General features: G+C 48.4%; 2 protein-coding genes across 2 annotated transcripts; one reads left to right on the forward strand and one right to left on the reverse strand.

Annotated features, from left to right (window-relative positions):
• Positions 1-755: 755 nt before the first annotated feature.
• PTGES2 (prostaglandin E synthase 2) lies at positions 756-6,589 on the reverse strand. The gene is made up of 7 exons (XM_059864924.1): positions 6,348-6,589; positions 5,216-5,410; positions 5,050-5,105; positions 4,298-4,450; positions 3,563-3,763; positions 3,135-3,252; positions 756-2,751 (listed from the first exon to the last, which is right to left on the reverse strand). Exons 1-7 carry the CDS (start codon positions 6,561-6,563, stop codon positions 2,623-2,625), a joined length of 1,068 nt encoding a protein of 355 aa, XP_059720907.1. The 5' UTR covers positions 6,564-6,589; the 3' UTR covers positions 756-2,622.
• Positions 6,590-8,054: 1,465 nt separating this feature from the next.
• BBLN (bublin coiled coil protein) lies at positions 8,055-12,212 on the forward strand. Its single transcript, XM_059864801.1, has 2 exons — positions 8,055-8,196; positions 11,147-12,212. Exons 1-2 carry the CDS (start codon positions 8,109-8,111, stop codon positions 11,338-11,340), a joined length of 282 nt encoding a protein of 93 aa, XP_059720784.1. The 5' UTR covers positions 8,055-8,108; the 3' UTR covers positions 11,341-12,212.
• The last annotated feature ends 265 nt before the right edge of the window (positions 12,213-12,477 follow it).

The raw sequence follows: 12,477 nt of genomic DNA on the forward strand, positions 1-12,477 counted from the left end.
CCCGGTAACCGCCCGCAGCTCCATGCGGCCGGCACGAGCGGCCGCCCAGCGGCCTCGGGCACCGCCGGCCGCGCAGACTGCAGCACCCTCAGGAGTGGCTGCCCATCCGTACAGAAATGGGGAGGTTTGAAAAGAGGATTAAATAAGTGGATTAATAAGTCAATTTTCTTGGCGTTGCCTTTGAGATGAGTTTTACCGTCTTAAAAGCGACACCAGAATTGTGTACGCAGCCACTTTTACCGTTAACCAGAACTACGTGCAGTTCTGGCAGTCCTCAACACAAGGACACCGAAATGTTGGAGGAGACCACGAAGTTGATAAGGGGACTGGAGCACCTTCCCTACGAAGACAGGCTGAGAGAGTCGGGGCTGTTCAGCCTGGAAAAGAGAAAGGTCATGTAGAAACCTCAGAGCACCTTCCAGGATCTGAAGGGGGCTACAAGAAAGCCAGAGAGGGACTCCTCAACAGGAACTGTAGTGATAGGACAAGGTGTAAATTGAAAGAGGGGAAATTTAGGCTAGATATTAGGGAGAAATTCTTCCCTGTGAGGGTGGTGAGACACTGGCACAAGTTGCTCAGGGAGGTTGTGGATGCCTCAACCCTGACAGTGCTCAAAGCCAGGTTGCATAAGGCCTTGAGAACCTGGTCTAGTGAGAGGTGCCCCTGCCCATGGCAGGGGAGGTTGGGAGTAGATGATCTTTAAGGTCCATTCCAATCCATTAACATTCTAAGACTCCATAAAAGGTGATACAAAATCCTGAAACAATCTTTATTTAATGTAATATTATTGGCATGTTAGTGTTATGGATATTGACCTTGAGAGGACTGATTCATGTATCACAGCAAGGAGAAGTGGAATCACTGAGCCCTTGGTGCTTCAGATCCTCATTTAACATGAAAATCTCTTCCTCCCTCTCAGTTTGAGGTGGATGCTGAAATTATCATCATGGGTTTCTTCAACCTCCTGTTTATGCATGTTCAATATAATTCTTTAAAAGAACACTGCTTGTTGATACTATGGAACACAAGTTTCAGTACAGAACAGTTTAAGGAAATACAAATCACAGGAGCCACGCAGCCATTTGTACTGTAAACATTTTCTTTCTCCCTTCAATGTCAGATCATAAATTTGGAATTTGGAACTAGTTCTCCATTCAGAAAAAACCCAAACCTGTATCACCACCATTGTTATAACCAATAAAGGTACTCTCCCTGAACACACACTGAACAAGTAGTTGTATTTAAAGACCAGCTTCAGCTGCACCTGAAATATCACAACAAATCAGATTCCCTGAAACCTGCCTGTTCTCCTAGGGAAACAGAACTTAATCAAGGTGGTAATTAAGGATACTTGGGCTGTGCAGAGGATCACTCACATTTGAACCTGCATTGTGTCTTGCTATGACAAATATGGTTTCTGCAGTTAGAGAGGGACTTTGACAAGGGGTAGTGGCTTCCCACTGACAGAGAGCAGGGTTACCTGGGATGTTACAAAAATTCTCCCCTGTGAGGATGGGGAAGTGCTGGCACAGCTTGCCCAGAGAAGCTGTGACTGCCCCATTCCTAGAAGTGTTCAAGGTTAGGTCGGACAGGGCTTGGAGCAACCTGGTGTAATGGAAGGTGTCCTGCCCATGGCAGAGGTTGGAACAAGATGGTTTTTAAGGTCCCTTCCAACCCAAACCATTCTATGATTCTACTCAGCACAGCTCAGAAGACTTAGCTGCAGGTACAGCTCCTAATCTGACTGCCACATCAGCAAATCCTTTGTTACTCTTGCATGACAGAAACATCTAGAGATACCGTGGCCATGCAGATGGCTCTTAATCCTTCTTTTCCTAAAAGAAGAACAAACTGATCTTCAGGGATATTCCAGAGAGATCTCATGCAAGACAAGCCTTTCCAATAACTGCTCTGTATTTGTGATTTCAGTGTAGGCCATGTTCTTTGGGTGTAAAGGGTACAGTAAGAACTCAGATCTCACAAAGGGGACAGAATAAAGCCAGCCTTTATCCTTGCAGATCGTACAGAATCAAATCCTGAGAGAACCGTTTACATGGAAGAGTGAAAGCAAATGCCTTGCTGAGTGCAGCCTCGCTGCTGTCAGAGGAAGGGTGCCTTCTCCAGCACTGCAGATTCCTCCAGTTCCCTTAGCACTAGGTTTACAAGATTCTATTGCAGGAAATATTTTCACTTAAAAACCAGTATCCAGTGTCTCAGTCAGGAAAACACTTCAGATGACATGGATGAGTAGCAGAAGACAGCCTGAGGCAAAAGCTGGTCAGGCCTACCACATCAGCCATAACACCAGCCAAGAGCATCTTGCTTTTACAGTAACCTGCTCTAAAGGTGTCTCTTGTCTGAAAGAAACCTTTTTGCTGCATTCTTCAGTTCAGAGTGCCTCCTTTCCAGCAGCATCCAAAATATCTTTCTTTTACCTGTCCCCATCCTTCTACAAACACCCAGCTGGACCCTTCTCTCACAGCAGCTTGATGTTCCAACCGGGGTGGTCTCTGTGCCCACATGTCAGTCCATTAGGTGTGACCAGACAACTCTAAAAATAAAAGCCACTTCTTCTGAAGTTTTCACCATGCAAGTACTTCAGGGAGGCAGCTGCAGCTGGCATCAGATTGCAACTCCAGTTTTTTCAATTACTTCTTCCATGCGCTGGTACCAAGGCTGAATTTTGGTGTGAACCATCATGTCATCAAAGGCTTCCAGCCCTTCCATGACCCGGAGTACCCCGTACACTGCCTGTGCAGAGCAGAGAGGTCAGAACAACACCAAAAAAGCAGTGGAGAATGGCTTAGGGTACAAGTGTCTCAATAGCCAAGCCAGTATGGCTCCTCCCCTGTCCTGCCATCTGATCCATCCTTCTGATTAGCAAGAAGGAGTGAATGGCAGAAATGTAATTAAGAATATGCATGTTTTTCCATGAGGAAACAGTAAGGAAGGATCAGGATCTATCTGCAGTTATGGGGAAGTCCCCACCACGTGGGAATTGTATTACTGCACAAAGGACAGTATCTCTGGTAGCTCAACTTCCCTGCCTGTACTTGTGTTAACCATGTCACAGAGATGAGCAGCAGAATAATTTGTGATCCAGCTGATAAAAACCACAGGGATGAAGCCCTTACCAGGTCAGCGAGGTTTGGCTGGTTCCCGCCCATGAACAGTCGATTTTTGCCAACAGCTTTCACCCACTCATTAACTGCTTCATACAAATCTTCTCGGACATCATCTCGAAGCTGGTGTCTGCGTAAAGAGAAGAATCAGTTTAAACACTCAAGTTTGTTTCTTTCTTTAACCTTCTATCACTTCTCACCTTATGGGCTAGTCTTGGTTTGCAAGGAAGGGCAGTATTTCAGAGTGAAGGGGCAGTCAGTAATTAAATAGTGCATGAGTAGAGAGGTTCAGTACCTCCAGTATAGAAGTACACTTGTTACTCATACAGGATTAAATGGTTCAGTTTAAAACTCTGAGGTTCTGCCCTTTGACAGCTGGGGTTCACAGCTAAGGAGGAGCTATTTCTCCTCTTAGGTACTTGGTGCTTAATGATACCAACCTTTTCTTCAGCCTCTTGCTAACGAAGAACATGGCAACAGCCCCCACGTATTTGGCAAAGAGACCTTCCAAGGTGCCAAACTTCCCCTCACGGACAATGTAATCAAAAGATGCCAAAGCTTCTTTGGGGGTGCGGTAAACATTGGGGGAGATGAGGTGAACAAGCCAATCATCTGCCCATTTTCTCCACTTCATTTCTTCCCTGCGTGGAGTAAAAAGAAAGTTTTCAGTGAACGAGGTTAATACAGATAGAAGGGCTACAGGAGGCACAGGGTCACAGCTGCCTCAGCCAGAGATCCTTCCAAGGGCAAACACTTTTACCCAGGTACTCTGGTGGCCCCTCTAAAATGCACTCAGCATTGTTATCTTTGGTAAGGTTCCTCCAATCTCAAACTGAATCTAAGACTAAGATAGAGCATTAGGTTCTCTGCCCAATATGAGAAATAAATCAGGAAGGGAAACTTTCCCTCAATAGCATTCCTCTGTGGCACAAAGGAAAGGCCAAGAAGGAAACTGGAGGCAGCTGAAGGCCTGTGTGACCATAGTGGTGGTAACTAGGCTAACAGCTTTGTTTTGAATTATGTAACAAACGCAGCAAACCAACTAAAGAGGCTTGAAACACTAACAGGAGTGTGACAAGACTAGTCAGCCCTAGTGGGATTTTAAATCTACATCTACCCTGAGTACATATGGAGGAGGCTGTAATTGGAGAGCCCAGAAACTGAAGAGCACTTACACTCTCACTTCTTTGACAGGATAGACTTTTTTGGTCTCCTTCTCATCCAGCATGAGCCAGTATTTATTCTCATACTCAATCACCTCCTTGCCTTGTTCAGTCACTGTTTTAACAGGTGGATAAAAGGACACAATTTCTTCTAAGCTATTCCTCCTGTGAAAAGAAACACAGTTAGCACTGATCTGGCTCCTACAAAAAAGGAGCAAGAGCAAAGGCCAGATTGAAAGATACACACTATAAAATGTATTCAAAAAGTAAGTGCACCATGTTCCAGATTCTATTGGAAAAAAAAAAAAAAAGAGAGACTGGAACAGCTACTTGCAAATAATTATTATTAGTGCACATACCTTTGTCTGTGGTGGAACAGAAATTTCTGCAGCCTTCCTAAACTTCCTACCATTCTCAAGTAGACCTGAAGGACAGGCCATAGGCACAATAATGCCATTTCATTCTAGATATTATAACTGGCTAATTGTAAGCTCAGTTCCAGGACTAACACTAGTCCATGTTTAAGTAGGTTTTGTGCAAACAGAATCTCACAGATGAGAAAGTACTTCTAAAAGGTACAAGCTTTGCTTGACATCACACACATCACAACATATATAGGCATCACCCATAATATCACAACCAGGCTCAGGTCACCCAGAGCTTCAGAGCCCGAGGTCAGCAAGAGACTTACGGCACTCTTTTAAATCTCTACTTAACCTGGGCCCTCCACATTCAACTCTTCTCTCATCACCCTGTTTTCTTACCTGGAAACAAGATAGGTCTTTATTGCACTGATTATCACCGAGGAGTCGTTCAATTGCTGAAAAACAGGATTAAAACAACCATTTAAAAGAAACTGGTTAAATTGAAAAGGAAGTTCTTCAAAACCTATTCCCCTGCATGGTGAGGCTCCAAGTCAGGGAGACTTACCAGAGGGCTTCCAGCATTGGCTAGCAGGATGGGCACCTTTCTGTAGGAAGAGAATTTGATCTCCTTCCTCATGATTGGGTTCACTTCCACAATTTCATAGGGCAGTCCATGGTAATCAAGAAAAGCTCGGACTTTGCTGCAGAAAGGACATGTTTTATACTGGTAGAGAGTGAGCTGCAGGCTCCCTGCAGGCAGCTGTGGAAGAAAGAACAGAAGATTCCATTTTCTAATAAAAACATAAACACTACCTTCCTTCCACCTTTATTTCTGTCCTGAATGTTCTGACATTGTGTCAGCATCTGATCATAGGCATATCTTGGCTATCAGATGCTTTCTTTAAATGGTGTCAAATATTTAAATATTCACCATCCATTGGGACCAATAACCCATTTCTCTACACATCTCTTTAATGTGCTGGAAACTCCTACTCATAGCCAGGGAAAAAAAAGAAAGTTAAATCCAGACAGTTTACCCCTTTATGGTTTCTATTCTGTAAAACAGAATTTTATAGAAAAACACAACCATTTGCAGTAATATTCAAATAAACAAAAATAAAGCCTTTACAAGACGATCCCTCCCCCACAACAGCCTCTGTTGAGGCCACAAGCTGGGGAGAACAGAGTTTGCATTTAATTTTAGGCACGTGTCTGCCCAAATTCACATTCCTGGGATTAACCAACCTGGGCACAACTGGGACAAGGCAGGGAAAGCCCAGGGCTACCGTGACATCAGTTACGGGATGTCTGGCAAAGCTGCTGCACCTCAGCAGCCTGACAGGCCGTGCCAATCATTCCTCACACATTAAAGAACAAATGCAGCCACCCCGCTTTGTTTCTCATTTACAATTTACTGGGTTACACAACCCTGCGCGGGTGCTGCGAAAAAGCAAAACCAGAAAAGGCTCCACACTCCCAAGGAAGCCCTCACTGACAGCCTTTCCTTACGGCTCCTCAAGGAATGCTCTGCCAGGGGCCTCCCAGACCGTTTTAAGCTCTTCCCTCACTCAAAGCGGGGCAGAAGGAGCCACTCGGTCCTCGGGGAGCCGCTGTCCCCGGGGGCTCGCTGCCGCCGCAGCGGGGTCCCCGCAGGCCTCGGGGAGGGCACGGCGGGGATCAGGGGGAGCCGGCGTTACCTCAGCGGCCGAGTGCTCCCGCAGGCGCTGCCGCGCCGCCAGGCACAGCCCCGCGGCGCCGCCCAGAGCGAACGCAGCGCCCAGCACCAGGCGGCCGCCGCCGCTGCTGCCTCCCCGTCCCGCCGCGGCGCCGAAGGCTCGTCCCGGGGCCCGCAGCCGCCAGGCTGGCGGCAACAGCAGCGCTCCGACCCGCCAGACGCGGCCGGCACCCGCCATCTTCAGCTGAGGGCGGGCGGAGAGCGGCCGCTCCGCCCCGGGCAGGGCGGCACCGCCCCGGCACGGCCGCGGCTCGGGGCTCGGGCATGGCAGCACCGCACCCCGGTGAGGGCAGGCCCCGCACGGGACACCCGACACGGGACAGCCAACAAGGTGCGGACCCGCTGCCCTATAATCATCAACTCTGAGAACACGCCAGAGCCTAAAGTGTGAATAAAAGAATCAGTTAAAAGGGTGAGGGAACTGGGCCTGTTCAGCCGCGATAAAAGGCAGCTGAGGGGATTTCATCGATGTCTGTCAGTGTCTGCAGAGAGGGGGCACAGAATGGATCAGGCCGTGGTGCCAAGCAATAGAACAAGAGGAACGGGCAGTAACTGATGCACAGAAAGTTCTACCTGGACGTGAGGAAAAACTTTCTTGTGCAGTGACTGAGCCCTGAACAGGTTGCCCAGAGAGGGTGTGGAGTCTTCCTCGCTGGGGATATTCCAGAACTGTCTGGACACAATCCTGTGTGGTGTGTGCTAGGGTGACCCTGCTTGAGCAGGAGGGTGAGATCAGATGGTCCACTGTGATCCCTTCCAGCTTGACCCCTTCTGGGATTCTGTGGTTCTCTGCCTGGTGGGGCTGTGGAGTCTGACCAGCACATACCCACAATGCAAGTGCACATCTCCACACTGAAAGTCATCTGTTTTATTAACATGTGGTTACATCCATTCATTACACTTATATTCAGTTTCCCTCTTTGGGGTGCAACACAAGCCTGACTCTCCGGCACAGCAGGGTTATTACCCACAGAATAGAGAGGTGGCTGCAATGTTAAATGGGAACATGACATTTTCTTTCGTCTTTGTCCCAAATACCCAGTTAATAACAGAATCCTTGATCTCAGGAGCACTGCTTGAATCAATGCTCTAATTGTGGGTTATTTTCATCCCAGTGTCTTCACCCCCAGGGATGAAAACACCACACAGTGATGAGATCTCCTCAAGGAGACTGAGGTGCGCCTGATACCAGGCCAAAGACAGGAAAGGGCAAATTGAATCCTGCTTATTGGTTTAGGGAAGTAGTGTGAAGGTGACCTGAGGCTGGTTCAAGCCGCTTAGTGGATGAAGCTGGAGACAGGGCGGGAGTTGAGCAGCAAAGCCCTAGCCGGGACGGGATGGCCCACACGGACAGAATGCAGATTTATCCATACAGAACATCACTTGTGTTGGGAAAGAAGCATTTAATACTGATGGTGGCCCCTAAGCGGGGAAGTCCGGCAGGGCCTGAGGACACCTGGGCAAGGACACAGCCTAGCGCTGGGCACGCGTTTGGGAAAAATCCCGTACGTGCCGCTGATCCCCGGGGCCGCGCCGTGCCCGGCGCTGCTCGCCGCGCCCGTCCGCGCGCCTGCGCCCCGCGCCCTCCGCGCTAACCACAGAGTTCGCCGCAGCGCCGGCCTGCGTGACGCGCAAGGCGCCCTGCCCTCCCATTGGCTGGAGGCCCCGCGCGTGCACGGACGCGCCGTGCGGGCGGCGCCGAGGCGCGGGCGGGCGCGGCGGGATGTCGGGGCCCAACGGAGACCCGCACGTGTTGGGCGGCGGCACCGGCGACGAGGGCGACGAGGGCGGGGACACCTTCGAGGAGGAAGGTGCGTGGGGGAGAGCGGGGCCGCCATCTCTGCGGGGGGGAGCCCGTGGTGCAGGTTGGCCTGGCCTGGTCCCCTGGGCTGCGGGTGGCAGAGCGCAGCTGTGCCCAGATGTGCTCAAGTGTGCCCAGATGTTCTGTCGGGAGCGGTGCCCAGTGCCAGCGTTGCACCCGCTGCACGGCAGTGGGACTGGGGAGCTGCACTGTTTGATTCCCATCCAGCCACGGGGCACCGAGTTCCTACGTGTTGCCCTGGGATGGATTTTTTTCCTGTGAAAAAATTATTTTGTGCCTTTGCTGGTGTACGGGGTACGGATGTCAGGAAAGAGAATGTTCAGGTTTCGAAACCACAGGGCAGATCATGTGGGCAGACCTGGGAGAAGTAGTCATGCAAGGAAATAGGGAATTTAATGCAGCTTGGGAAATTCCACTTTGGGGCGTTTCTGCAGTGCCTGAGTATGCCAATTCTGATACTGCCTTGTCCAGTTAGAACCAGCCCATGGAGAAAGTGAGACGACAGCGGAGGAGTAATGTGGACGTAGAGGTCACTCAAAACTGGAATTCTTTCAGAGTAAGCACTTTGCTACTCTTCTGTTGAAAATGGTGGAGCTGGGTTCTGCTGTTTCCCAAAACATTCTGTTCCCAGATGTGACCTACACAGGTGATTCTAGGAATTGTGTCTGGGATCTAGCTGCAGTGACAGGACAATCATTTCTGCCCTGAAGCACCCCAAGTGTGTTCGCTGCTTTGATCATCACCGTGATTTGTATTTTATATTTTTTGTAGAGCTAAGAGACACATTGGATGTGATGGAGAAAGTCACTTAATTGGATCTACATCTTAAGTAATTGGGTTGTTCAGTTTGTAATTAACTGGGCTTTGTGTGCTGAAGGGCTGCTGCTATTTCCTGGTCTAGTGGGGCTGAGGCTGTGGATCTCTTCCTTCACCTCAAGTAGGAAACGTGATTTTTGTCAACTATTCTTGTAAGAATGTAGAGGAGTTAATGCCATTGCCATACTCCTGCTCAGTGTTTCCAACAGGGACGTGGTTATATTTCCACAAAAATCCACCAAGCTGGCAACTAACAGAAAACAAACAAAGGCTTTTACAACTTATTTTTAAATGGGTAAATTTTTTTCATTTCCCAAAGCTGAAGAAATTATATAACCTTCATTTAGTTTTAGGCATGGAGAAAATTAAGCTTCTGCTGTGATTACAAACTTCTTGCCAAGCTGATGAACGTCCGTTGCCAGAAGTAGTTACCATGTCTGCTTGGGATCTGCTCACCATTTCACTGGAATATGGTGCACCAAATTGAAGAGCTGTAACTCATGTACCTTGAAAAATACTGATATCTGCCACCTTTTTGGAAAGGATGTGTTTGTGGGATTGATTTTGAAATGCAAGAAATATCATCAGTGCTATCACTTGTAGTGCCACCTCTATGTATACCTACAAGGCCAAACTTTTATTAATGAGCTCAAATGCAACATTACACAATTCTCCAAAGAATTAAAGGCCGCAACACTCTGAATAGCTCCAAAGTTATAAGGTTATAAGAAAAGGAGGATAATTATTTTTTTGTAATGAAACTTCTTAGCTATTAATAACACAAATGACTTCAATGTTTAAATATTCACAGTTCTTTTAAAGCTGCTGGACCTGGCAGTGCCTGGACCTGGTGTGCTGGGGCAGCTGAGAGGGGCAGAGCTGGTCTGGGGGATTTCAGCACAGCCTAACCCTCCTAGGGTGCCCAGAGCACATCCTCATCCTCCCTCCTCTCTCCTTCAGCTCAGCCCAGCGTTCCAGGCACAGTGAGTATCACACTGTGCTCAGAGGAGCTGGGTGGAGAGGAGCCAGCCCCTGCCCATGAGGCTGGGCTTGTCCCACCCACACAGGCATCCTTCCCTGTCCTGCAGCCCCTGATCCTCACAAACATCAGCCCACTGGTCACAGCTCCACCTCTGCCTCCTTGCCTCACCCAGCTGTGTGCATTCAGAAAGGAACATGGGACTGGCTCAATCTGGGGTCCCCTGCAGCCTCCCAGGGGTCCTGAATAACCTCTGCAGTTTATCTTGTCTGTTTTTTCAGTTTGGGTTTTGTTATCTTCAGGATTATGTGAATATTGCTTGGAGCAATCCAAAAGCAAGTGTTGCAGAAGCACAGCACTCTTCAGCTGGGTAACAGTGCTGACACACACCACTGTGAAATGCCATTGTACTGAGGCAAACTGCTGCACTTGAAACAATGCTGTGAATAAGAAACTGTACCTAGAGACCCAACTGCCAGGATCATCTGCAGTGAGTCTAGGTTTAATCTGAAGTACCCAAAGCCTTAATAGAGCATGACAATCCTGGGGCTGAACTCACTGCCCAACACTTACCTTCCTGTGGAAATAATGGTGCCTCTACCAGCACCTTTGGGCTCATCCCCTCCTCCTGCCACAGCCATGATGGCTGCACTGTTGTGGCAGCCTGACTCCAGCCAGGCCTGAGTGATGCACATCCCAGCTTGGAAGCCTTACCCAATTCACAGAAAACAAACCCTACAGCATGCTGACAACATGCCTGTACTATCAGGAAAGGTGATTCCCAAGGCAGCTATAAAGGCTGACTTGTCTTTGGGATTTACCTGGTACTGTTGTAGTCAGCACTCAGCCTGTGGCTGGCTGTTGTGTGTGAGATCTGAGGCTGTCAGATGTGCCCACAATGGCTTTGGACTGCCCAGGTACCTTGCCTTAGATCTTGTTACCAGTGTTCCAGCTTTCCATTGGCCTGATTTGATCAGGAACAGAGCACATGCAGGATTCAGTTGCATTTTAGTTCACCCACCCAGGGGTAAATAAGACACAGCCAGAATGCTGTGGGCATATTTTGCCAGAGCTCTCACTGCCTGCTCTGACTGCAGTGACTTTGTACTTACATTGTTCAGTCTCTCATTTCCCTTGCTTTTAGAATATGCAGCTATAAACTCCATGCTGGACCAGATCAACTCCTGCTTGGATCACCTGGAGGAGAAGAATGATCACCTGCACATCTGCTTGAAGGAACTGCTGGAGTCCAACCGCCAGACCCGGCTGGAGTTCCAGCAGCAGAGCAAGCAGCTGAACACAGGAGCTGATGTGCAGGGATCCCAGCCTCCTGCCTAGAGTCTGACCACACACACTCAGCTGGTGTTGCTAAGGGGACAGTTACTGGTCACCAATTTAATGTAAAACTTGAATAGCACAGGTGCCTCGTGTCTGTTAATCGTTCCTTTCTGTGTTTGTATCCTACCATTCATCTCCATGTTCTGTTTTCCTTTAGCTGTGAGACATGTGCAGAAGCACAAGGGTGGGTGTAGGAGAGCTGGTTCTTTCTGCTTCCCAATATGAGCCCAGCACTCACACTTGGTTAAAGCTGGTTGTAGGAAACCTGAGCCCATGCAGGTAGTTTGCAGGCAGGCCCTCTTCACAAAGTGGAAAGATGGTTTCTGCTCTCTTTTCCTTAAATCCAAGCAAGGAGTATTATGGCTTTACCCCCTTTGTCAGGGGCTGTCCTGACTCCAGGCTTGTCCCTAAGTGTAAGGAGGGCCTAGGCCATCTGCTGCCTTGAAGCTACAGCTTCTTCTCCCTTAGTCACATAAACTGTGATGTACAAAATACTGGCACATGGTTCCAGATCACTGGACATTTCCACTCCATTCCAAGCAGATAAGACAAGCTACCAGGGTGATGTTTCTGACCATTGTAACTGGGAGCTGCCCCACTCCTTCAGCGGCCATTAAGGACCAAGGTGTGGAGAGAGGCAGAGCAGCCTGGTAAGCCCCCACCACAGCATCAGCAATAGAGAGCAGAGCTGTACATTCTGACAAGGCATGAGAGGTCTGGTCTGTACTTTGTGATCTTGTCACTATGTCCTAGAGCCAGCACTTTTGAAGCAAGTCTTACTGTTCTACTTATGTAGAGTTAAAGGAGTTTTTTGGAAAGTTAAAGAGGTTATTTAAAAGAAATCTGTTTTATTAAAATCAGTTTGAAACAAACTTTGTTCCTGAGAGTCTCCACTATGAGAACAGATTGGATGAAGCCTTGTGGTATTAACAAAGCACCAAGGTGCATGTTTTTGCCTAGCTTAAGTCTTGTCCAAGACTGCTTGTCCAACAGTGTGTATCTTAGAAAGGAAAGTGTTCTGAGAAGCAGAAATCAGCAGAGTCTCCCAAGAGATAAACATTTTCTCTGCCTGAAAAGGAAATGAGAGGAACTACAAAGAATTCTTAAGTCTGCATCCATCACTCTGTGAAGTTTGTC

This window comes from Haemorhous mexicanus, chromosome 21 (assembly GCF_027477595.1).
Source record: "Haemorhous mexicanus isolate bHaeMex1 chromosome 21, bHaeMex1.pri, whole genome shotgun sequence".
Taxonomy (NCBI): Eukaryota; Metazoa; Chordata; class Aves; order Passeriformes; family Fringillidae; genus Haemorhous; species Haemorhous mexicanus.